A 27047-nucleotide genomic window follows, 5' to 3' on the forward strand; every position below is an offset into this window, starting at 1 on the left:
CTCAGGGCCTTTCTGGAAAAGGGATTCCTGGGTGACTGGACAGATAAGACTTCTTGAATGTGGAGACAAGAGAAGTGGGGTTTTCCTCTGGTTTTCCAGTGGTTGCAATGAAATCCCACCCAGACCTTGGTGCTGAGCTGTACCGTCCCCTCTCAGGAGACCAGGCAGCGTCTAGCCTGAAGGGCCTGGCTGTCTGTCCCTCCCAAGGCTCCACTGCTTGCCCAGAGGGAGGAGTGAAGCATATTGGCCTGAATTCTTGCCATATCAGGTAGACAGAGAGGCTTTCCTGGGCCAGTGTGGTCAGGCCAAGGATGAGGGCAGGTAGGTGGACCACAGGCTGACCTGGTTAGATAGTTCCAGCCTGCATTGTGTCTCCCCCCAGATTCCTATGTTGAAGCCCTAAACCCCAGGACTTCAGAATTGGCTGTATTCAGAGATAAGGTCTTTAAAGAAGTGATGAAGGGAAAATGAGGTCACTAGGGTGGGTCCTGATCCCATAGCACTGGTGTCCTTATAAGAGGAGGAGATAAGGGCACTGACACACACAGAGGGACGACCACGCCTGGATCTCACATTCTAGCCTCCAGGACTGGGAGAGGCAAATGTCCGTTGTCTAAGCCCCGCCCCCCACCCGGTCTGGGTTGCTTGTCACAGCAGCCCAGGCTGATGATGCAACATCTGTCCACCTCAGTGATGATTCTGAAGCCAACTTGCTTCCTGAGTCACGAATAAAATCCACATGGAGGCAACTCTCAGGAAAATCGAATGCTTACCCCGCTGATGGGACTAGATTCTGGAAACCTCCACGCACTTCCCCCAGAAAAGCCTGGTCTGAAGCAGAGGGCCTCGTGCCCACCTGGGACGTACAGGCAGGGGATTCCAGATGACCACACATCTCAGCTCTGTGACCCCAGGGGAGGGTCATCTGTGGCCTCAGGTCCCCGGGAGACGGAGGGCTGCTTCCCCGGTCAGTGCCGGCCCCTTGCTCCCGAGAAGGGGGTTTCAGCGTCCAAGCAGCACAGACTAGCCCTCCTCTGTCTTCCAGGATTCAGTGGGCAACTTGCTGTACACCCTCCTCAGAGTGTGGTGCACACACCGGCCATGTCATCTCCCCTCCAGCCACTCCTGGGGAGGCTTGTAGAAGCACAGCTGCTCTGACTGCAGAGGCACCTGCTGAATCACAACCTCTGGGCAGGGGGACACAAGCCTTCCAGGGGGCTCCAGTGTGTGAGACCCCCTCTTTTCACCCCAATGAGTGAGGAGAAGAGAAACACTGCATGATTCCCAACTCGAGGACTCTGGTGCAAAGAAACATGGACCAGGACACGAAAGATTCAATGGTGGGGACACAATTAAAGCCCCAGGGTGGGGCTTCCCTGGTGGTGCAGTGGTTGGGAATCCGCCTGCCAATGCAGGGGACACAGGTTCGAGCCCTGATCTGGGAAGATCCCACATGCCGTGGAGCAACTAAGCCCGTGCGCCACAACTACTGAGGCTGTGCTCTAGAGCCCGCGGGCCACAACTACTAAGCCCATGTGCCACACCTACTGAAGCCAGTGCGCCTAGAGCCCGTGCTCTGCAACAAAAGAAGCCACCGCAATGAGAAGCCCACACACCGCAATGAAGAGTAGCCCCCGCTCACCGCAACTAGAGAAAGCCTGCGCGCAGCAACAAAGACCCAACGCAGCCAAACATAAATAAATTAATTAATTACTTTAAAAAAATAAATAAAAGCCTCTGACAGCCCAGAAACAAGGTCCCAGGTCCAGGCGTGCAGCCCACCATGAAATCTTCCTCAGGGAAAGGTGACTTCTGGGGTTCCTGCTCTCCCACTTCCAACCCTGCACCACAGCTCTGACCCAGGAATGACCTTCCCAAACGGGAACAATCACATAAGGCCCACCTCCCAGCTTCCAGGGAAGAGAGTGGCCTTACTGCAGCTGGAAACCTGGCCCCAAATTGCAACACCTGCGTCCTACAGAGAGGAGACAATTAGCAATGTTGTCTTGAGAATGGGAACGGGTTGCTGAGCTCAGAAACAGGGTGAGAGTCCTTCTATGCTTGCAAACCGTTAGCGGGCTGCCTGGCTTGGTGTTTGTTCACGAATAAAAGTGTTTTCTTTCCATTTCTATCTTTGTGGAGGAATTTTCTGGGGTGGGGAGAGATTTTGTTAAATTATAAATCCCCAACACCACACACACACACACACACACACACAGACTCCAGGTATATCTGATCAAGTTTATTTACTGCACCCTGCAGAGAGAGACAAGATAAACTCAGTGCCAGCCTGAAAAAAAAAACAAAGAAAAAAACAACTAGATCTCAATAATCTAGAAATCTAGACACATCCTGTACGTGAAGCTTGAGGGCATCAAACTAACATTGTCCACTATCTCCACACATATCAGCGAGATGTTTACATCTCACCGTAGTTCTCATGCCAACACTTTTTTTTCTTTTTATTTCAATATAAAAAATAATAATAATAATGCACACTCAGCGGGGAATGTCTCAAATGCTCATGCAGGGTTTTTACATTCAAATATCTCTTAGGAGTGATGTCCTGAGTGTGGACTCAGGAATTAAAACAGTCTGCTTAGTAAAATGCCTCAATGCTTGCAAAGAGGGTTTTTGCCTTTCGGATCAAGAGCTGGGTGGCTGGTTGTTGCTGGTAACGCAGAATTCCTTTTGTACCTGGGGGTGCCGTGCCTCACCTGCTGGGTACAGGTGCCGCGTAGCAAAAGATCTGAGGAACCGCTCAGGTGCGAGTAGTAATGGCGAAAGGGCAGGACTGGGTGCGCACGTGCGAAGGAAGGTGGGCTCAGGCCGCGGGCTGTCCTTCCTTAGGATTTAAGTGAACCGTGACAACGTGCCAGGTGACAGCAAGAACAAGCCCAACCAACGGTCTGCCACCTATAGGGAATCCGCCTTCAAGGCCTTGGATATCGACATGCATGGGATGCATTGGTTGGATGGGTGGGATGTTGGGTGACCCCAGACACCAGCATCCTCGGTTCTGGGGAGTTCCCTTCACAGCGGTTTTTAGCCCCTAAGATGCTGTCCTGGGTCCTACAATGTCAACGTAGATTTTGATGTTGGCTTTTGAGTTTGCACCCCCTCAGAACATCACGTATGAGTTGTCACTCATCACAAACGTAACATCCCCGAGAGAGACCACCTCGCCGCCCTGGGGGGGCTGGCGAGGGAGCTGGCCGGGCTCCCCGGTGGCCTCTTCCTCCGCTGTCTGCCGGTACACAGGGCTCGTCACCACTGTCTTGGGCATCTCGGCCAGCTGGACCACCACGGCCTCTTCTGGGAGAGACTCCCACTCCCCGTCTTCCATCTTATTCACATGAGCCACGTTCTGCGTGTCCTTGATCCACTCCTGCCAGGATGAAACACTGACTCAGGCTCCGTGCGGCAAACCCCTCCCCTCGGGGCCCGTGCATCCCCGGGACCCTGGCAGCCTCCCTCCGGAGGTGATGCCACCCCCAGCAGAACAAAAAAGCTCTCATGTTTAGTATCTTGGCATAGAGCTTGTGGTTTCAGACCCGCCTTTTTTTTTTTTTTTTTTTTTTTGCGGTACGCGGGCCTCTCACTGTTGTGGCCTCTCCCGTTGCGGAGCACAGGCTCCGGACGCGCAGGCTCAGCGGCCATGGCTCACGGGCCCAGCCGCTCCGCGGCATGTGGGATCTTCCCGGACCGGGGCACGGACCCGTGTCCCCTCCATCGGCAGGCGGACTCGCAACCACTGGGCCACGAGGGAAGCCCCAGACCTGCCTTTTGTCATCAGCCTCAAAGCGGCTGGCCTGTGGTCACTCCTCACACATGAGGACCGCCTGAGGGGCTTTTCCGGAACCCAAAACAGGAACCACAGATTCCTCCCCGCGCCCCCACCCCGCAGGTATGTTCTCTGAGATGGGAGTGACTTTTCAGAAGGAGGGTTGTCACTCAGCAGGTCCAGGGGGCCCAGATGCTGAATCCTAACAGGTGCCCAGGGATTTCCTGATGCTGGCTGGGAGCACATCTGGAATACGGTGCTCCAGGGGACTGTATTCCACCGGGTGACTCCTCTGTTCCCTATAACATCTCCCTTCCCCGGCCCAGCCTCCCCCATCTCCTCCTTCTAGCCCCAAGTATTAAAAGCTTCAGATTTCCTGTCCTAAAGTCTGCTGTAACCCCCTCTCTTCTCCCTTGAAAGGAACTGGGACACCCCTAAATATGCCGCTTTGGCACAAGGATTATTTTCAGCTGCAGGCAATGGAGAATGCACCGCTGCAGAGAGGATTCTCTGCTCTCCGTTTATCCTCCCTAGAAGCAGGGCATAACTGTCCCTTTGGGCAAGGAAATGTACATTTGTAAACGGTCACCCTGACCCTTCCAACTCCAGAGACAACACTTAGCACCTGGGAGAACTTGAGTCCGCATAAAATCTTACTAAAGAACCCTTATTTCTCATGCATTTCCTAGTCACCTTCTCATATCTTGCCTGCCACCCCCAAGTCCCCAACCCCTTTTCTTTTACTTGGTGTCTCCTCCACACTCTATCACCCTTTGTTTTCACTTGTTTTCATGTGCATACAAAATAAGCCTTTTCTCTTCTTAATCTTTTTTTTTTTTGTCCATTTAATTTGCAGGTATCAGGGACAGAATTTAACAGGATAGAGGCATGTTTTTGTGGGTTTTCTTTCCATTTCTTTCCCTCTCCTACATCTATAAGTAGTTTTAAAATTCACCTTTTTGCTCCTCTGGAAGGTTAAATAGTGCATCCCTTCCAAAATAAAGATATGCCCCAGTGCTAACCCTCAGAACCTGGGAATGGGACTTTATTTGGAAATAGGGTTCTTGCAGAGGTGATGCAGTGAAGGATCTGAGACGAGGTCCTCCTGGAGGAGGGTGGCCCTACATCCCATGACAGGGTCCTTCTAAGACACAGAAGAGGAGAGACCCAGACACAGAGGAGAAGCCCCGGGAAGACGGAGGCAGAGACGGGAGGGAGGCAGCCACAAGCCCAGGGACGCCTGGAGCCCCCAGGAGCTGGAAGGGGCAGGAAGGACCCTCCCCTGGAGCCTCTGGAGGGAGCGCGGCCCTGGGACACCTGGACCTCACACGTCTGGTCTCCAGGATGGGGGAGGATGAATGAGTGATGTTTTGAACCCCGCCGTTTGTGGCAGCCGCAGGGAACTGGCATAACTCTGATCCCATGGTCCCGTAAAGTCTACGCCTGGGTGTCCACTGCTGGCAATCTCCTGGGGACGCGGTGCTGATTCCCTCCGTCTCATTCCTCCCAACTCCTTAAGCATTTGTCATGTGAATGAAACAACAACCATAAAGTTTGAAAAAGGAAGTGTAGGTTTTGTTGTCAGCTCTGCAGAGGGAACAGATTAAGAACACAACTTCCTGATAAGATCAGAAAGTGATTAGGCTGGAAAATCCCGTCGTGGGGGCCACTGATCTCCGGGGCTGATTTCAAGAGAAGCCACCCTCGGAGGCCCTTGGATCTGCTCTCTCTGACCCAAAGAGAAAAGAACGTGCTGCTGCTTTCAAATGCAAAAGGCTCCCAGGCATTTAAAGAGGCTGCTGGAATAGAAGCGGGGTTTACATGGTGCACAGGGGGGTAGCAGGACGGCACAAAGCAAGCCTGTTTCTCAGGCCCAAGGACATGACGCTTACCTGGAAGTTACCTTGGTGAGACTCAAAGAGCCCCGAGAAGGTGAATCTGGGATCCGGCACGCTGGGCATGAGAACCTTCTTAACCCTGAAATGGACATGGAGAGTCTGGTCGGACAGGCTGGCGCCCCTGAGCAGGGCTGTGCACGTCCAGGCGGACAGACCCCACCCACCGCCCCGCCATGAGGGGCCCGGGATGGCTGCAGACTGTGACCCCAGAGGCTGCACACCTTGGCGGAACTGCGTCCCCAATTTCAAAACATGTGCCCCGCTCCTACCCTCGCAGGTACCCTGCTCCCAGCATCCACGAGAAGCCCTCACCAGGAATGTGATATTAGGGGCGTGGAGCCCGTCTCTGCCAAAGAGCAATTCTTATTACCCAGGAATCACTACTTCTGTTGACACTGTGGACTGAATTGTGTCCCCACCTCCCCAAATTCATAACTTGAAACCCTAACCCCTCAATCTGACCGTATCTGGAGGTTGTACTTCTTAGGAGGTAATTAAGGTGAAATGAGGTCATAGACATGGGGTATGAATGTGAACAGGATACACCACCCCAAAATATGCCACTTGGGGATATTGTGTATTTGGAGGTGAAGGCACTTGAGAAACAGCAGAGGTAGGAGAAGCCCTCTGCCCTCCCCCACCCACCTAAAAGCAGACCACAAATTTCCCTCTTTACAAAAAAAAAAAAATTCCATTTGTAAAGGTGCCCCCCCCCCTTTACCTGGAAATGGACGAGTCACTGAGAGGCACCAAGATGCTTCCACACAGACAACCGTTATCTGCCTGTAGTTTCCCCCACACATTTCTTAGTCACCCTCCTACTAGTTACCCACATCCAAACTCCCTTTTCATTTGTCTTCCTTTTCCACTTCTCCACAAATTATCACCTTTTGTTAAAATGGTACAGAAGCCCCCGAATTAACTGCCTTGTTAGGTGTTCACTTCCTTTCTACGAATCTCCACGCGCTTAAGAACATTACATCAGTAAAGAAACATGCATTTTCTTACGTTACTCTGTCTTTGGTCAGTTTAATTCGCAGGCCCCCAGTTACAGAACCTAAGAGGTTTTCATCTAATAAGATGCTAACCCTGTGTGACTGGTGTCCTTAAAAGAAGAGGAGATTAGTACACAGATGCACACAGAGGGACAACCGTGTGAGGACACAGAGAGGAGAGGGCCGTCTACACACCCAGGAGAGAAGCCTCAGGAGGAACCAGCCCTGCCCGCACCTGGACCTCAGATTCAAGCCTCCAGTACTGGGAGAAATAAACGTCTGTTGTTTGAGGCCCCCCCCCCACCCCAGTCTGGGGTGCTTTTTTATGGCAACCCCAGGAAAATAATACAGTTGATTTCACCACTCGTCGTGAACAGGGACTTCCTTGAAGACAGGACAAGTGTTAGTTTTTTCCAAGAAGTGTACCCCTCAGATTCCCTCAGGGATGATTTCAGTTTTGTATTAAAAACATCAGACATGTCACCTGTCAACACGCTTATCTGATTGCTTCATCTACTCCCTTGCAGAGAGCCATATTGCAGGCATCTGTTTGAGCTGGTCAAAGAGAGAAGAGCAGACTGAAGAAAAGATGGGGTGATTTGCAAGAATCAAGAGAAGCTGTATCCAACCATGATGGGACGTCCTTAGCCTAGCTCAGACCCAGCCTGAGTTGTCCAGAATGGCGGTCCATGTTTCTCTATGCATCGCTCCAGGCGTTGCTATGGAAACCTCATCCTAAGAAACAAAGATGGCACCCACGGCCCTGGGCATCAGTGCCTTCAAACATCATCAAGAAGTAAAAGGCCCGGGCGCAAGTACGTTTAAAGAAAGATGGAAATAGCGGTTGTTCAATTATTGCACGGAAGGTTAATGGGGAGAAATATTTAATATCATATTTTTGAAATGCTTTCTATGGTCTCAAAGAATATTGTTTTGTTGTATCTGTAAATGGATTTACAAACCAGACAAGCTTTCTTCTTGTCCAGTTCTTCTCACGTCGCTCACCAAATTGACTCATTTAATAAATCTCAATAAAAATTAAAAGTGTTTTAAGTACCTGTCATTGTAACATGACAGGAGGACACAGCTCAATGGGGCGTGTGTTTGAAGCAAGGTAACGCTCTCATAGGAATGAGCATTCTTATATCCTACTGTCTCCAAGAGAATATTTGTCAATGAATTCTGCAGATATCTCTGCACCTTTGGCATTATTTCCCTCTCAATTTTCTTGTCATATACCACTGGCAAAGTGTGTATTATAGAGAAAGTGATATTCAGCTAAATAATCATATCAGACAATTCTTTTTTTCCCCCCCAGTTCAGGGACATATTGGAACCAAAGTCCATGTGTCTGAGGATTCTGTCAGGGTCATCCTTACCTCCGTAGTTTCCATAAAGGCAGAAGGAGAAGAGAGGCTATCAGGAAGGTGACCATGCCAGCAATTAAAATAAAATTTGGGAAAAGGCTCTTTTCCTGGCACAAGTCTAAAGCAAAACAGAATGAGGGCTGTAAGTTATCAAGATAATTTCAACATAATACTAGATCACACTCCAAACCCTGCCACCCACATTGTTTTTTCCTTTATAAATGTCAGGGTCAGCAAATCTTGATTTTGGTGTGAAATATCCTGGAAAGAGAGATGGTGACACTGGACAGGCAAACATCAGGAAGGAGGGAGTGTAGACTTAACTCACTGCCACGGGTATTTGAGGATATCAGGGCTTTCTTTGCTCTATCCATATCTATCATCTATCTACCTATCTATCATCTATCTACCTATCTGTCTATCATCTATCTATCTATCTATCATCTATCTATTTACCTACCTACCTATCTACTTATCGATCTACGATATATATCTGTCTACTTACCTATCCATCTATCTAGCTATCTATCACCTATCATCCATCTATGTCTATCTATCTATATATGTCATCTATCTATCATCTATTTATATCTGTCATCTATCTATCATCATCTATCGTCTATCCGTCTATCACCCATTTATCTATAGATCTCTCTATGCACCTGTACCTATATCCATGGAACCACATTCATAAATGACACATTATTCTTGCCATGAAATAAAAATGAAACTTAGTCCAATAATGATGGCATCTAGAAGAGGAATTGCTTCCACCGTGACCTCTGGAGCAGGACTTGGGGTCATCCGTGTTTTCAGGTGCCCCATTCCACCCTCCCCCCAACGTAGGGTGCCGGACCATGTTGTGCAGCGATGCTGCGTGACACTACCTGTTAGCTTGCCCCTCTGCTGGCGTGTCACCTCTGACCAGTCACTTGGGTATGTGTCAGAGCCGTAGCTGGGCTCCAGCGTTTTCACTCTGGCCCGAAAGAAATAACACTTCTCATCATCCAAACTGTCGAGCGTGACATTGCAGGTTTTTGCCTCCTTAGACTAGAGGGAAAGACAGACACGGGGGCCCATGATTGACCCAGACTTCTCACCTCCTACCGGGGTGCACACAAGAGCCCCTCCTGCAGGCTTTCCCTCTCTTGTCTCACTCCCTCTCTCTGCCCAGATACTCATCCTCCAAACAGCAGCAGCAACAGATGTGGCAGCACCTCTACACCCCCCGCCAAAAAGGAAAACAAATTCGTTATGACAAGCATGATGACAGACGCTTTTGAAGAATTACTACGTTCTTTCTTTTAAAAAAAAGTAATTTTTTAAAATAGAAGTATAGTTGCTGTACAGTATTATACGTTACGGGTGTACAAGATCGTGGTTCACAATTTTTAAGGGTTATACTTCATTTACAGTTATGATAAAATATTGGCTATATTTCCCAAGTAACTTTTTTTATGAATATAAAAGTAATGTATGCTGTGGCTTCCCTGGTGGCGCAGTGGTTAAGAATCCGCCTGCCAATGCAGGGGACATGGGTTCGAGCCCTGGTCTGGGAAGATCCCACATGCCGCAGAGCAACTAAGCCCGTGCGCCACAGCTGCTGAGCCTGCGCTCTAGAGCCCGCAAGCCACAACTACTGGGCCCGCGTGCCGCAACTACTGAAACCCGTGCGCCTAGAGCCCGTGCTCCGCAACAAGAGAAGCCACCGCAATGAGAAGCCCGTGCACCGCAACCAAGAGTAGCCTCCGCTCGCCGCAACTAGAGAAACCCCGCACGCAGCAACAAAGACCCAACACAGCCCCAAAATAAATTAATTAATTAATTTAAAAAGAAAGAAAAGTAATGCATGCTTACATTTGAGACTTTAGAAAACACACACACACACACACACACACACACACACACACACATACACACACATAAAGGCAAAATAAGACACTTAAAACCCGTCTTTATTCTAGCTCCAAAATACAATCACCATTAACAAATTGATATCATTTCTCTCCTTCCGGGGGTACGGTATTCATTGAACACAATATTTAATGTACGCATTGCTTCTTATCACTAAATATTCTTCAAAATACCTTTTGATGGCTCTTAAATATTTTATTATATTTTATTAAATATTTTATTATATTTTATTAAATATTTTATTATATTTTATTATAAATGCACCATAATTTTAAATATTTTATTATAAATGCACCATAATTTGTTTGACTATTCTCCTGCTGTATGCCACATAGGTGGTCCCTAAGTCCATGTATTTATTTTAGATAATGCTTCGATAGACGTCTTTGTGTATACAGCCTCATCCGCATTTTGAATTATTCCCTGAGGATTGATTTCTGCAAAGGGAATTAATTGATCACAACAAGGACGGAGGTCTTAAAGTTTCCTGGTGTTCAACATCATTAAAAATGATCACATTTTATGATCAGCTATTTAGGAGAACTCCAGTATCCCTCTATTTTTTTTTAAATTTTAATTTATTTATATTATTTATTTTTGGCTGTGTTGGGTCTTCGTTGCTACGCACGGGCTTTCTCTAGTTGCGGTGAGTGGGGGCTACTCTTTGTTGCGGTGGGCGGGCTTCTCATTGCGGTGGCTTCTCTTGTTGCGGAGCACGGGCTCTAGGCACGTGGGCTTCAGTAGATGCAGCACGTGGGCTCAGTAGTTGTGGCTCCCGGGCTTAGTTGCTCCATGTACAGTTGCTCCATGGCACGTGGCACCTTCCCTGACCTGGGCTCGATCTCGTGTCCCCTGCATTGGCAGGCAGATTCTTAACCACTGCGCCACCGGGGAAGCCAAGCATCCCTCTATTTTAATGTGTATTTCTTTGATGAGCAGTGATTCTATTCTACTGATTCCAGCCATTTGTCCGTCTTCTCCCTTTTTGGTTGAGTGCCCCCTGCTTCTGTCACATACACCGGGCTCCACAATCACATGACCAAGTCCTTAAAATAAATCTCAATATCTTTGTCTCTGTGTCTCTCCATCTTTCTCCACCGTTCGCATCTTGGGGATACTTACGTACACCTGGCCTGAGAAGACGTCCCTGCCCTCACCTGCCACTCGGCGTCAAAGGTGCTCTTGTGCTGGATTTCATACACGAGACCTTTGTACCACAGGTCAGAGCAAGTCACTGTCACTGCTCCCTGATGCCACTGGAAGCTCAGATCACTCAGGGATCTGGGTTTCACTAAGAAGGAGAAATAGCACAATGACTAACACCTCTACCAAGATAAACATTCCACATCTCTGAAATTACAGTGGTAGCTGGGCTTGGATTCACTTTCCTCTGACTGTTCCAATCCTTCCTCTAATACCTTATGAGATGTGGGGTTTCCTTGTCTTTAGTACATTGACAATAGAACTTTTAGCCAGTTCTCCAAGGACCCTTAGGTGTCTCGTGGAAAGAGCACTCTGAAATTGCTTGAAAATCTTTTCTGTATCTGTTATGGGATGAATTGTGTCCCACCAGAAAAAGACACTTTGAAGTCCTGGACCCTAGCACCTCAGAATCTTTGGAAAGAGGGTCATTACAGGTGTAATTTTTTAAGATAAGATGAGGTCATCCTGGAGTAGCGTGAGCCCTAATCCAGTATGACTGGCATCCTTATCAGAAGAGAAGAGACACAGACACAGAGGAGAAGCCACATGAAGACGGATGCAGAGACGGGAGGAGGCGGCCACAAGCCCAGGGACGCCCAAGGTTACGTGCAGCTCCCAAGAATTGAGGGAGAGGCTTGGAGCAGATTCTCCCTCAGAACTTCTAGAAGGAACCAACCCCACCCACATCTCGACTGTAGAATTTCTGGTGTCCAGAACTGGAAGATAATGTTTACTTTAAGCAACCCAATTTCTGATCATTTTTTATGGCAGCCCGAGGAGACTTATACAATGTCTATGAGGGATTGTTTTCAGTAGGGGGTCCATAGCTCTCATGGGATTCTGAGATGGACCTGTGACATCCCATCCCTCAAAACAGGGGGGGGAAAAAGAAACTCTGCCTCACAGAAATCCAGACCAAAACATGAATCTTTGGAGAGAGGGTTTCACTACCTTTGTATGATGTATCCTAATCCAAAATGGACAGTCAACCCTCAAGGTACTAAAGCACGTACGGTAACTGCTGATCCACAGACTCTTGCTGAGAAGAGGGTGTGTTCCATTCCTGATGGAAAAATATAGAACTTCATCTTTCTCTACTTCCAAGAGGCACCCGGCAGTGTAACCTTGTTGAAGGGTGTACTGGGAGCACGGTCTGTAGGCCTCATTGCTGCTTAACCTGTGATTTAAAAAGAGAAAAATTCAGCTATGTAGCATCTTAAAAATAACAACTTAAGGGCCGTTCCTGTGCTCCATGACTCTGTCACTGACTCAGATTGGGTACCACGTCACTCGCTTCAATGACCCCCTCCCCTTACAAAACTACAGCAAGACCTGTCGAAACAGAAAAGTACCCCTCTCTCAAATGTTTACCCCCCTTGAATGGATCTTGTAGGGCTCGAATTGTGGCCCTCCAAATGGCATGCCTACGTATCGATGCCAACCCCGGAACCTGGGAACAGGACCTCATTAGGAAATAGGATCTTTGCAGATGTGATGAAGTGAGGGGTCTGAGATGAGGTCCTCCTGGAGGAGGGTGGCCCTACATCCCATGACAGGGTCCTTCTAAGACACAGAAGACGAGAGACACAGACACAGAGGAGAAGCCCCGGGAAGACAGAGGCAGAGACGGGAGGGATGCAGCCACAAGCCCAGGGACGCCTGGAGCCCCCGGAAGCTGGAAGGGGCAGGAAGGAGCCTCCCCTGGAGCCTCAGGAGGGAGCGCGGTCCTGGGACACCTTGACCTCAGACATCTGGTCTCCAGGATGGGGGAGGATGAATTTTCCTTGTTTTAAGCTGCCCAGTTTTGGGTACTTTGTTGCGGCCGCCCTAGGAAAGTAATTGACCTGCAGAGTAACCCAGCCCTTGACTCAAAGAGGCATTTTTATTTTCTATTGGAGTAGAGCTGATTAACAGTGTTGTGATAGCTTCAGGTGCACAGCAAAGTGAATCAGCCACGCATATACATGCATCCAGTCTCCCCTCCCATCCAGGCTGCCACATAACATTGAGCAGACTTCCCTGTATTATACAGTAGGTCCTTGTTGGTTATCATTTTTTTAAAAATAAAACTTATTTATTTACTTTTGGCTGCATTGGGTCTTTGTTGCTGCGCGTGGGCTTTTCTCTAGTTGCGGTGAGCGGTGGCTACTCTTCGTTGCGGTGTGCGGGCTTCTCATTGCAGTGGCTTCTCTTGTTGTGGAGCACGGGCTCTAGGCACGTGGGCTTCAGTAGTTGCGGCTCACGAGCTCAGTAATTGTGGCTCGCGGGCTCTAGAGCGCAGGCTCAGTAGTTGTGGCGCACAGGCTTAGTTGCTCCGGGGCATGTGGGATCTTCCTGGACCAGGGCTCAAACCCGTGTCCCCTGCATTGGCAGGCGGATTCTTAACCACTGCGCCACCAGGGAAGTCCCTGGTTATCCTTTTTAAATGTAGCAGTGTGTACATGTCAATCCCAAACTCCCTAACTATCTCTTCCAGGAGACACTTTTAATAGGGATGTCCCAAGATTGGGTATATCTTTGAGGCTTCCCTGCAATATTAAGAAGAAGCCTATAGGACTGAGTGTGAGACCAGCTTATACTCCATCCTTAAGATCTCAAACCCAAGCAGTGATGAGACGAAGAATTATCTCCTTTATGATTAAAGAAATGGATGCGGGACTTCCCTTGTGGTTAAGAATCTGCCTACCAATGCAGGGGACACGGGTTCGAGCCCTGGTCTGGGAAGATCCCACATGCCCCGGAGCAACTAAGCCCGTGCGCCACAACTACTGAGCCTGCGCTCTAGAGCCCGCGAACCACAACTACTGAAGCCCACATGCCTAGAGCCCGTGCTCCGCAACAAGAGAAGCCACCGCAATGAGAAGCCCGCGCACCGCAACAAAGAGTAGCCCCTGCTCGCTGCAACTAGAGAAGCCTGTGCGCAGCAAGGAAGACCCAACACAGCCAAAAATAAATTAATTCATTCATTAAAAAAAAGAAAAAAGATATAATCAAATATCTATTTAAAAAAAAGAATCTAGGTGGTTTCGAGCATGAGTCAGTCATCACTGCGTTAGAAGGTCTGGGAGCTGTGGCTGCAGCTGTGGTGAGGCCTGAGAGCTAGAGAGCACACACATGCACACTTGCACCTTCTGATCCTTCACACGCTCGCGTCCTGGGCCTTCCAGCTGTTGACATCTTAGAAGAGGAAATATTTTAGCCATGGGCATGGTTTTCCCTTCCTCAGGGCACTTACTTTTGGAGGAATGTCAAATTAGTCCCGGGGTATTCACTTGCGTTCCATGTAACCTTCACAGTTTCGAAATTAAAGTTGATGATTTGAAGCTGCAGTGTTTCTCCTGGGTAAAAAGACACACATAGAGTAGACTTCGAGGCGATGCTGGAAAGAGCTTGAAATTTGTAAAATGATGTCAGCACTCATGTTATAAGAAGATATAGTGCTTTTTAAAAAAATCTGATGATATATTTTATTTAACCCTATATATCCAGAATATTATCATTTCAACATGATATTTATATCTATCTATCCATCTATCTATCTACCTCTATTATTTATCTATCTCTATTATCTATCTATGTATCTATCATCAGCATCATCTAGCTATTATTTATCTACTATCTATTTATGTATCTATCATCTATATCGTCTATCTACCTATCATCTATCTTGTCATCATCTATCTGTTACCTATGTCATCTATCTGTAATTATCAACAAGATATTTTATATTCTTACTATGTGTCCAGAGTCTGTTATGTGTTTCATACTTATAATACAAGAATGATAGAGTGCTTTAAAGGGACAGAGAAAACCAAGATTCTCACAAACAAACTGCTCATGACTTATGTCAGTAAGAACTGCAGGATCTATGAAGGTCGGTGAGAAAACTCAATCACTTTGAGAGACAACAGTCAGTGCAAGATTACAGCTGGCTTTCTTCTCTCGTTGGCAAGAGGTAATGATTATCGGTTAGTGTGAAGAGTAAACGGTGAGTGCCAACTGTGTGTCCAGTGGCACCATGTTTTGTGGGCACACAGAGAGGAACTGGACACTGTCCCCCATCCACCAAAGTCACTGTCTTACTCAGAACACCACACATGACGAGTCGAGGAAAAGCTCAAGGTCAAGTGAGTCCTTCAATGTTTGCTTTACACGCTACTTAGGCTCCACACCTGTCAGAATGGCCATCATCAAAAAGACCACAAATAATAAATGTTGGCGAGGGTGTGGAGAAAAGGGAGCCCTGGTACACTGTTGGTAGGGATGCAAATTGGTGCAGCCACTGTGGAAAACACTACGGCAGTTTCTCTAAAAGATAAAAATAGAGCTGTCATGGAATCCAGCGATTCCACTCCTGGGCATTTATCGCAAAAAAACAAAAACTCTAATTTGAAAAGACACATGCACGCCGATGTTCATAGCAGCACTACTTGCAATAGCCAAAACATGGAAGCAACTTAAATGTCCATCAACAGAGGAATGGATAAAGAAGATGTGGTACATGTGTACAATGGAATACCACTCAGCCATCAAAAAGAATGGAATAATGCCATTGGCAGCAACATGGATGGACCTAGAGATGATCAGACTGAGTGAAGTAAGTCAGAGAAAGACAAATATCACATGATATCACTTACATGTGGGATCTAAAATGTGACACAAACTAGTGAAAGTAACAAAACAGAAGCAGACTCACAGATACAAAAACAAACTAGCGGTTACAAGTGGGGAGAGGGAAGGGGGCGAGTGTCAAGACAGGGGTAGAGGATTAAGAGGTACAAACTATTACGTATAAAATAAATAAGCTACAAGGATATATTGTATAACACAGGGGATATAGCCAATATTTCATAATAACTCTACATGGAGTATAATCTTTAAAAAATTGTGCATCCCTATGTTGTATACCTGAAACATATATAATATTATAAATCAACTATATCTCAATTTTAAAACTCATAATATATATTTTTTATAAATTTATTTATTTATTTGTTTTATTTATTTATTTATTTATTGGCTGCGTTGGGTCATCATAACTGCATGCGGGCTTTCTCTAGTTGTGGCGAGTGGCGGCTACACTTGAAGCCAATACACGGGCTTCTCATTGTGGTGACTTCTCTTGCTGCGGAGCACGGGCTCTAGGGACACAGGCTTCAGTAGTTGTGGCACACGGGCTTAGTTGCTCCGCGGCATGTGGGATCTTCCTGGACCAGGGCTCGAATCCGTGTCCCCTGCCCTGGCAGGTGGGTTCTTAACCACTGAGCCACCAGGGCAGTCCCAAAACTCATTATATATATATATATATATATATATATATATATATATATATATATATATTTTTTTTTTTTTTTTTTTTTTTTTTTTTTTTTTTTTTGCGGTACGCGGGCCTCTCACTGTTGTGGCCTCTCCCGTTGCGGAGCACAGGCTCCGGACGTGCAGGCTCAGCGGCCGTGGCTCACGGGCCCAGCCGCTCCGCGGCCTGTGGGATCTTCCCGGACCGGGGCACGAACCCATGTCCCCTGCATCGGCAGGCGGACTCTCAACCACTGCTCCACCAGGGAAGCCCTCATAATATATTAAAAATAAATAAATAAATAAAATGTGTAAGTTTTTTCTTCATCCCTTTGAAATATAGGTAGAGACTTTTCGAAGTTAGTGAGCTTTAGCCAGATTTGGGACCTAGGCATAACTTTCTCAAGGGAGCCAACTCTTTGAAGAGCAAACATGGTGTGGAGCCCCATTTCTGTGAGGGGCTAAGAGTCTGGCTCCAGGTCGTCAAAGCACCTTCAGTCAGAAAGACAGGAGTTAATTTTTCCCTTGGAGAAAGCCAATGATCTGACCCAGGTGGTCCCTCCACCTGGAAGGTGAGTTTAGGAAGAATTATGGTTACAAATGGTGCTGGGACGTCCTCCCGTTTGAGAACGCGGGTGCAGTGGCTGGTGTCCACCTTGCTCTAGAAGAGGGTTTGTGTCTTGTCAACCTCTTTCTCAAAAGGCATGTGCATCAGAGCGCAGTCTTGTTCAATGCTTGTTCAGTCATGAAATCGTGTCTCTCTTATCTCTACCTTGGTGGAGAAGAATTCTGGGTTGGCGAGAAATGCCAGTTTTGATTCCATTTCTCCGGTACCATCAGAAACACCTCCATCTCTCCAGAAATTACCGCCAACCTGGGCCATCGGTGGTTAACCATCCTGGTGGCACCATTGCCCCTGAGAGATACCATCTCATTCCTGTGATTTCACTGTTCCCACCTGAATGTCGGCTCCCGAACGGAAAGAGCTCAGGGCCAGCAGGACCCATTGTTGCTTAGAAAGTGTGTGCTGATTTTATGGGATATTATGAACTTATTCGGAAATTTTAAGAGATGAAGGTGTAAATGGCAAAGTGTACCAGGACAGCCCTGGTGACAAAGGTTGTCTGCACCAAGGCAAGGGTGGGGGTGGGGGGGGTGTCTCTGGGTGTCGATTTCCTCATGCTTCTTTTGACGCTGGTTCACAAGCGTTCACGAGGGTTAGGCGCGTTCGGGGCAAAGGCGCATTAGCACTAGCCCCAACAGAAACACCGTAGCCTTATGTGGAAATATGATCTGAATCCCCAATGGAGTCGTGAAGTCTGAATCTGTTGGTTCAAAATGGATCGACGGGGTGGAAATGGCCCCGGAGGGACCTCCCTGCGCAGCTCCGGGACCTCGGGTGGGATGGGGGGAGGCTTTCCTAAGACTGTGCCCAGTGGGACCGCAGGTGTTCACACACCTGTGATGACCTCGGGCAAAAGAAAAGCAGGCAAACCACAAAGGCCTTTCGTAAAGCAAGTTCTGCATTTTCCAGGAAGTTCCTACAAAGGTTCTGAGTGAGCCCGGCTTCACAGAGGGATGAGAACCGCCTCGGGTGGGACCCTCTGTGCATCCACGACCTTAACCCCTACTTCTGCCCACGGATGTGCTTCAAGTGGGTCAGAATCTAGAACTGGTCTAAAGGGCTCTTTCTTCACTCAAACGCCACGAGCGCGGTGGTGGCAGGTAGAGGGGGGCTGTCAGAAGGAAGCTATGGGTCTCAAGGGATCTGTGGCCCCAGGGAGCTCCGCTCGCAGCCAACTCTCTCCTCCCTCTGCCTTCTGTCGCTGGCAGATGGAGTCCCCGATTCGGCCACGTGAAAACAGAGCACTGGGCATTGCACAGAGCTAGGGAATCATGTGGGTGCCAGCCCTGGGGACACCCCACATCCAGGCTCTCTCACCCTCCTCACTGTGTCCACTTGATACCCAGTTTGCAACCCCAGGGCTGCAGCAAAGAAGGCCCCTAGGGACCCTTCCAAACCAGGTAGGCGAGAGGCCAGCTCGGACGTGGACGGTCAAGCATGGGGTGATGCCTGGGGACAGTTCAGAAGCTACATGTCACGAACGTGCCACCACCTGCTCCCATCCGGGCCTCCCTTGAGCTGGAAAGCAAATCGAAGCTGTCTAGTGCAAGAGGGGACCAGATACCTCCCGTCCGCCCCCTCCTGTTGCTGACTTTTGACAAAGCTTGTAAGGTGATCATGCAGCCTGGAAACAATTCTCTGGAAAAACCCCAGGAACCAGGCTCTGAGGACAGAGAGCAAAGGTGACGCTGATCATCGTTCTCAGAAGGCGCGGCCAGCCGTGGGATGGGATTCAAGGGTGACCCGCGGACAACGGGTGACTGGGGAGGCTCTTGTCTTTCTCGGGGGCACTGTGGCGGCATGATCTCACCACGGGAAGGGAAATATTAATTCAAACAAAAGCCTTTCACCTCTTTGGAGGCAGACAGAACAGCAAAGCAGCCCAGATTCTCAGTTCTGCAGACAAGAGCTCTTCTATTGATTCTTTTCCATTCAGACCTAATCCTGAGCTCAGTCAAGAGTGGGTCCTGGGGCTTCCCTGGTGGCGCAGTGGTTGAGAGTCCGCCTGCCGATGCAGGGGACACGGGTTCGAGCCCTGGGCTGGGAGGATCCCACATGCCGCGAAGCAACTGGGCCCGTGAGCCACAACTACTGAGCCTGTGCTCCGCAACAAGAGAGGCCGCGATAGTGAGAGGCCCGCGCACCGCGATGAAGAGTGGCCCCCGCTTGCCGCAACTAGAGAAAGCCCTCGCACAGAAACGAAGACCCAACATAGCCATAAATAAATTAATTAATTAATTTTAAAAAATAATTTAAAAAAAAAAAGAGTGGGTCCTTTGCAACAGGCAAATGGAGCTTTGCCCGAGACTCAGGAACCTGTGTAAGCCCTTGTCACTTTGACAAAGAAAACACTGCAGTTGCAAAAGACACCATAAAAAGAAGAGAGCAGAGATGTTCAAAGAAAGGGCATTTCAGGCAGACAAATGGCTACGTTCGCCAGCGTTGACTTACTCAGCTCCGTTTCTTCTGAAGCCATCAGATGTCCCAGCAGGAAGAGAGCTGAGGCTGCCCAGGGCAGAAGGATACGCCTCATGCTTGAAGGAGGAGAAAGCAGTGAGCAGAAGGTCAGCGCCTCAGCTCATCGTACAGAGGTCACCCCGTCTTTAAAATGTGGAAAAGAAACTCGGGAAATGACTACAGGAAACAGCCATGCTTTATTTTAAAAGATGACTCTTGTCAAAAAAAAAAAAAAGTACAGGATCATTTTTTCAGCCCCGCCGAGCACTTTTGCAGCCCCGCCGGATACATCTCACTTGAAACGGTATCAGATATGATCTACACCCAGGATTCTCACCCTCTGCTGGGTTGTGAGAATCCTGCGTTTGGAGGTCGAGGTCCAAGCGCGGTCCTGCAGCCCTCGACTTGCTGAGGCTTCCTGGCTGCTCACCCAGAAGCAGGGACGCTTGGTCCCCCTCCCAACGGCCTCAAGCCAAGCAGGGGACAGCATGGTATCCATAAAGGACAAAGTTTGGGGACGTGCAGAATCCCAAGGAGAATCGTTTCCCAGATGTTACCAGGGAGATTTGTAGGTGGGCTTTTTCCCACAGAAGCAAGCCTGGATTGATCCCCAGTGGCCAGTTTATGGCCCCCGTGTCTGCCTCCAAATGTGCCCCCGGGAGTGGGTGACTCTAACGCAACAAAACGCCCACCGTGATAACCGTGCCTGTAAAATCATGTCAAAACTACAAAGCCGCTTCACAGATATGCACTGACAGAATCTGTGGGCAGCGGGAGATGGGCAGAGTAAACACCAATTGCTCCATTGTAGAGTTAAGAACTCAGTTTCCCAGAAGCAGACAGCGGCCGATTGACTTCCAGTGGCGTATTGCAGGGCAGGCTGAGACTCGGGTCTTCCTGGCGCCAGATCAGGGGTGCTTCCACCGTGGGCATCCTTCTGGAGGTCAGAGGTCCAACACTGCTGTCCCTGGGCTGAAATCCAGGTGTGGGCAGGGCTGGCTCCTTCCGGAGGCTCCGGGGAGAATCCGTCTTCTTGCCTTTCCAGCTTCGAGAGGCGCCCACCTTCCTCAGCTCATGTCCCCACGAGACACCAACCTCTGCTTCTCTGACTCTGAACCTTCTGCTTCCTTCTTGCAAGTAAGGGCCCTTGTGCCCACCTGGATAACTCAGGACACTCTTTCCGTTTCCAGATTCTTTTTTTTGGCCGTGCCGTGGCGGCTTGCAGGATCTTAGTTCCCTGACCAGGGATTGAACCCACACCCCCTGCAGTGAAAGCACAGAGTCTTAACCACTGGACCACCGGGGAAGTCCCCATCTCCAGATTCTTAATCACATCTGCAAAAGGTCTTTTTTTTTTTTTTTTTTTGCGGTACGCGGGCCTCTCACTGTTGTGGCCTCTCCTGTCACGGAGCACAGGCTCCGGACGCTCAGGCTCAGCGGCCATGGCTCACGGGCCCAGCCGCTCCGCGGCATGTGGGATCTTCCCAGACCGGGGCACGAACCCGTGTCCCCTGCATCGGCAGGCGGACTCTCAACCACTGCGCCACCAGGGAAGCCCTGCAAAAGGTCTTTTGTCCTGTCCGGTGACATATTTGCAGTTGCCAGGAATTAGGACGTGGACATCTTTGGGGACATTAGTCTGTCTACTACCCAGGGATTACGACGTGGACACCTTAGTGTGATCGATGATAGATTGACAGACACAGACATGCATATATACTCATGTACATTGATGACAGATTGATGATAGATAAGTAGATAGATGATAGTGAGATAGATGGTAGGTAGATGATAGATAGATAGATGATAGATAATTGATAGAAAGCCTCTCATGCTAGCTCAGGGCTTCTCAGCCTCAGCACTCCTGACATCGGGGCTGGGTGACGCTCTGACGTGGGGCATCCTGGGCCCTGTGGGGGGCGGAGCAGCTTCCCGGGTCTCCACCCACCAGGTGCCAGGAGCTCCCCTCCCCCCATCCCCCGCCCCCAGCCAGGACAGTCAAAGGGCTCCAGGCATCCCCCAGCTTCCCTTTGGTGGGGGGCCCCTTACCCCTTCATCTCCCCCCGCTGCTCCCTCCTTCCCGCCATCCAGGGCAGCTAGAGCTTCTAGCTCTTCTCCAGAGCAGACCTTGCCCTGAAGGAACTGTTCATTTCAGAAATTTTACCTACAAAAGGAAACACTCAGGCAGACCACACGGGGAGAAAAGGCCTGGGAGGCCACTCTGAGGTCGGAGAAGAAAGCCGAGCCTCACCGTGGTGCTTCTGCAGCAGGGATGGGGATCCTATGAGGTTAGGATTTTATGGGAACAGAGATGAGTGGTCCCCGAAGATGGGTTCTCACAGCTCCCCGGGTCAATGACGTGAAAGAGTGTTTGCCCTTCGGGAGGACCCAAGAGGCACAAAGAGAGGCTCGGAAGCCGCGGTGCTCTCTCGCACTCCCTGGAAAACTGTGACAGGCTGTCCCCCCATGTTTTACGGCTCTGAGACGCTGGACCGCTCCGAGAAGGGTGACCCGGTGGGAAAAGCATGATGGCCGGGGTTGTGCTACCTCGGTGAACTGCGCAGGAAGGTTTTGCGTTCTCTGGTCCTGCCCTTCGCGGGCGCATAAACCTGGGCGGGGGGGGGGAGAAAATGGGCAGGCGAGCCGTCCCCTCCCTTCTGGATTCCAGAATGGAAACAAACTGCACGTGAATCTCGGAGGCCACGGCCATGTCTCGTGGAGATGACACATCAAACCGCATGCCGTCTCCTTCCCACTGTCCGCCCTCTGCGCTCAAAGCCACAAACGGGTACTGTGCCGTGCGCTCTTCTCCGTATCAGAGGTGCAGGGTGAGTCAGCAGCGAGTAAAGCAAAGAGGAGGGAGGTTATAAGACGTGGGTGTGAATGGAGCTGAGAACGTCAGTGTTCCTGTGCTTTCTTCTGTTCTGCCCACTCCCCCTGCGTGTGGGAACGGTTTGGGTGACCTGTGGCTGTAGCCCCAAACACCCCAAAGCTCAGAGGCGCCCATGAACAGCAGCTTGTCGTGTCTCCCGATTCACAGACTGGTTGGGACTCAGATGCTCAGAAGCTTCAGTGTCGGCTGGATCCATCGTCAGCGGGAGGACTGATTGAGTGGGAATGTTCCAGAAGCTTTGCTCACACACCTGGCCTCTGGACTGAGTAGTAGCTGACAGCCTGACTGGTCCCTTCCCTGACCGGAAGACTTGACTGCATGGAACGTTCCACAAGGTCCGGTCACTTCCGCTGTCTTTGATTGGCCAAAGCAAGCCACGGGCCAGCCCAGACTCAAGCGACAACGAACCCCCTTGGGAGGAGCTGGAAAGAATTCACACCCATCCAGATTTCTCCACAGTAGCGATCTCTGTCTGATCAGGTTCCACGTGATTTCCATAAAAGACAGCTCTTTCTTACACGAAGTCAAGATATGATGGGTTCGCAGCAATGATAATGAACCACAGTGTTGGTTCCACCAGCCTTAAATGTCCAGCTTCTGCCACACCGAATCGTGTCAGAATGTGCAGCATGACACGACCTCTCACCTCTACTCCGGCATCGGTCTGTTCCTGAATCTGCCCGGCGCTGCTGGATGTAATGTCAAAAAGGCACGGGGCGGGGCGGGGGTGGGGGGCAGCCGAAAGCCATGAGCTGCGCGCTTTGCTCTTAGAGTAATCTCAGCGAAAGCGTGTCGGGGTTTACTGTGTATTGAGAACTATTGCATGACAGAAGGGTTTCCCCGCTCAGCAGACAGCAGAGGCCTGGGAGTGATGAACGTAGCACAGCGGCATTTTTACAGCACAGAACCATGTGGGAAGCTCTTTGCTATTTCATTTGTTTGAGGAGAGATTTGAAGATGGGCAGCTGTACTGATCCAGAACCTTGGAAATGGAGGGATTGGCTTCGGAGGGGGCGTGAGTGGAACTCAGGGGGCCTACGCATCTGGATCTGGGAGAAGGATGCCTTGTCCGCATGTGGTTACGTTAACAGCTCTGTCTGAGGACGGGCCCGCAGACACCATCGGTGTAGAGCATGGACCAGTGCACAATGCTTACTTATATCACAAGCCAAAGAAAACTCACTTCTTAATTGCATGGTGTGTTCTTGGCCAGAGAGTTACAACGTTGAGTACAAGGGCCTGCCTCTGCTGAGTAACGTTCCCTTCATAAACAAGTGAGTCTTGGAAGAGCTGACGTTTTTGTAGCCCATCCCAGCCTCCTGTCTTGCCCTGCTCCATCCCACCTATCCCCAAACCCAGCCTGGCTTCGCACAGAAATACCAGGAAGGGGTGGAGGAAGTGACCAATGATATGGGCAAAAATGGGGGAACCAGAGCAGTTCTCCTGGACTTCTCCTAGAACGAGGAAATACAATTCGGCTAAGGAAAAGGTCTTTATGTGTGATGTGATAAAGTCTCATAAATGAAATTACGAGTTCAACACTAGCTAAGTGGAGGCCTAATTAAATGTAATGTGTTGGCATAGTCATGCAATGATGATGGGCTTAGTAGGACTCTGTTGGTCTGTGTCTACACATCCCGGGTGCATATGGTGTCCACCCTGTGTCTGACACGCAGAAAGTGTATAATCCTGAAAGCTGACAGAGGGACAAATGGAGGAACATATGGGTGGATGAATGGCTGGCTGGCTGGCTGGCTGGAAGGGTGAATGATGAATGGACAGATGGGTGGGTAGAATCATGGAAGAATCATCCAGTCTGGGTTCTCAAGGTCCCTGAAAGATGTTATTGTGGATTGAATTTCCCCCTAAATACATATTGAAGCTCTAACCCCCAGAACCTATGCCTATGACCTTATTTGGAAATAGGGTCTTTGCAGATGGTCAAGTTAAGATGAAATTTTGAGTAGGCCCTAATCCAATATGGCTTGTGTCCTGCTAAAACGGGACCTTGGGCATGCCAACAAACATACAAAGGGAGGAGCTTGTAAAGACACAGGGAGAAGATGGCCATCTACAAGCCAAGAAACCCCCGAGGCTCCTAGAATTAGCAGAGAGGACGTTGAAAAGATTTACCCTCATGGCCCTCAAAAGGAACCCACCCTGCTGACACTTTGATTTGGCACTTCCGGCGTCCAGAACTGTCAGACAGTAAGCCCCCCCCCCCCCCCCGCCAATCCCCCCCAACCTGCTTGCCATCTGTGGTGTTTGTTACAGTTGTACCAGGAAACTCATACAGACGTCACCCTAAGTCTGGTAGGGGCAGCAAGCTTGTTATGGACAGAACATTCCATCTCGTGTCCGAATGGCTGCAATGCACAGGAAGTCCACCTGTTCCCCCGACCCAGCCTGTCCTCTGACCACACAGAAAACCCATCTCTGTGTGCGCCCCGTTCAGATAACTGAGGATGGCCAACGCTACCTTGGTTTCCAGGTTAAACGAGCCTCATTCTCTCATGAGCTCCTAGACGCTTCGGTAGCCTGATGTCCTGGCAATGAGCCCTCAGGTTCAAGATGCTGGGTGACCCTCCATAGAGGTCATTCACGTGGCTGAACAGCAATACGGGAAAGGGAATAAATCCATCACAGGGAGGGGGACAGGAGGGGCAGGCGCTGGCGGAGCACAGGGTTCTATAGGATTCTGGGCTAAGAAGGAGGATTGACTCTTACAGGGATGGAAACATCCGAGTGGGGGAAGGTGAAACTGTAGGGGAAGGGAGAAAAAAAAATCTTTTTTCTCTATCCTCTTAGGTTCTTTCCCTAGGCCCCTGCAAATTAAACTGACAGAAGATAGGCGAAGAGGGAAGAAGAAATTACACATGCAGCGTGCATACATGGGGGAGAAACTCAATGATCAGTAACTCAAAGGGATGGTTAGAATTCGGGGTTTATATACCTAACTTAGCAGGTTATGGGGAGGTGGAGAAAGGACACTTAGGGGAAAACAGACGTCTTTTGAAAAGATAAGTGGGTTTTCAGGTGAACTAACAGGAGATCAGAAAATGTGGGATAATGTTTGTGTGCACAGATATGAGTGCTCTTTCCACCTCCTTCCTGGCCATAAACTCCCCTGGAGAAGCGGCTGGGGGTGGATTTTATTACCTTTTCCCTTCTGGGAGCAGATCCTCCCCGAAGGGAAATTTGCAGAGCCCTATTTCTCGGAAACTGCTACTTTTGTTCAGACAGGGACGCTCCAAGAAGAGGGTTTTTTTTTCCCCCGCATCTGTTGAATTTCAACTGTCTTCAGGTTAAAATCATCTTGATACCAAAGTGGCCTATCTGGGGTGTGGCATATTCAAATCTCCTTCACAGGCCTGGGTCGACGATTCTCCAGGAAGTTTGGGAGCCCCTTTGCCCGGAGGAGCCTGGGTAAGGCATAAGGCGGAAGCAGATGTTAGGAGAAGGATGGACACCCAGCAAGACCGAAGAATCCACACCAGCTCCTGGACCCACCAACCCAGTGTCGTGGCCTGAAGTGGGGTTGACCAGCCAGCACAGCTCGCCTGGAACACCGGAAAAAGGGAATCAGCTGTCATGCTTCCCCAAAAAGCCTGTATACGCATACTCCTTTAAAATACATATATACATTTATTTTATTTTTATTTTTGGCTGTGTTGAGTCTCTGTTGCTGCGCGCGGGCTTTCTCTAGTTGCGGGGAGCGGGGTCTACTCGTCGTTGTGGTGCGCGGGCTTCTCATTGTGGGGGCTTCTCTTGCTGCGGAGCACGGGCTCTAGGCACATGCGCTTCAGTAGTTGTGGCACACGGGCTCACATGTGGCACACATGTGCTTAGTTGCTCCACAGCATGTGGGAGCTTCCTGGACCAGGACTCGAACCTGTGTCCCCTGCACTGGCAGGCGGATTCCCAATCGCTGCGCCACCAGGGAAACCCCTGTATAGGCATAACCTTTAGAGTTCTGGGTTAGCCAGGAGAAGAACTAGCAAAGAGAAAGAGGGGCTGCAGGTGTGGAGGGGTGACCGACAAAGTCCAGGACCTTTTCTCTGGGATGCTGTCTAGATTTGGGGTTCTAAGCCTTGCCTTGGATGTGGAGTAATTCTCCAGGGATGGTAACGCATCACCCCCAGTTTGCCAGAGACTGAGTGGTTAATGTCCAGGGCTCTGCAATCTGGGGTCACAGTTTCCTTCTTAGTCCTTTCACCCCTCAGCCACAGGCTTAGAGACCGCACTACATCTCTGACCTGTGGGCCCATCTCTGACCCTGAGCACAGGGGTGTCATCGGGGCCGTGCCTGGCCTCGGGAGCCCTTGAAGGCTCTTCCTCGGGCACCAAATACCCCTGTGCTGGCACGGTTGTTCCAAGGACGGGGCAAGGCCAGCACTTAATACCCTGGGCATCACCGACCCCACGGTCCATCTCTGTAGGACTTTTCCTGTGTTCCTAAAGGAATGGATCCTTTATAGGGCGATACTGGATGAACTAAACAGTCTGAGAGGACCAGAACCCAGCCTGGGTCCTTGGAAAGGGATCTCCACCTTCTCAGGTGTGGATGCCTCTAAACAGGATAACTTTGTCTGTGAAAAGGAGCGAAGCCCTGACAC

The 27047-nt window shown here is 49.6% G+C and overlaps 1 protein-coding gene across 1 annotated transcript; it reads right to left on the bottom strand.

Moving 5' to 3' along the window:
- Positions 1–2204: 2204 nt before the first annotated feature.
- CRLF2 (cytokine receptor like factor 2) lies at positions 2205–17463 on the bottom strand. The gene is made up of 8 exons (XM_033417435.1): positions 17415–17463; positions 14397–14499; positions 12175–12338; positions 11116–11249; positions 8932–9094; positions 8057–8162; positions 5677–5761; positions 2205–3388 (listed from the first exon to the last, which is right to left on the bottom strand). The coding sequence occupies exons 1-8, from the start codon at positions 17461–17463 to the stop codon at positions 3122–3124; spliced, it is 1071 nt and encodes a 356-aa protein (XP_033273326.1). The 3' UTR covers positions 2205–3121.
- Positions 17464–27047: the final 9584 nt, after the last annotated feature.

The sequence above is a fragment of the Orcinus orca genome, chromosome X, assembly GCF_937001465.1.
Source record: "Orcinus orca chromosome X, mOrcOrc1.1, whole genome shotgun sequence".
In the NCBI taxonomy this organism is placed as follows: domain Eukaryota; kingdom Metazoa; phylum Chordata; class Mammalia; order Artiodactyla; family Delphinidae; genus Orcinus; species Orcinus orca.

Bases quoted from the DNA above. Each gene is read 5' to 3' on its own strand.
- CRLF2 (XM_033417435.1), bottom strand. From the start codon at position 17,463: ATGGGTCCTGCTGGCCCTGAGCTCTTTCCGTTCGGGAGCCGACATTCA. The intron at 14,500-17,414 runs GTGGGAACAGTG...CTTTTTACCCAG, and splicing joins GTTCGGGAGCCGACATTCAG to GAGAAACACTGCAGCTTCAA. The intron at 5,762-8,056 runs GTAAGGATGACC...TGTCCATTTCAG, and splicing joins CCTTTATGGAAACTACGGAG to GGTTAAGAAGGTTCTCATGC.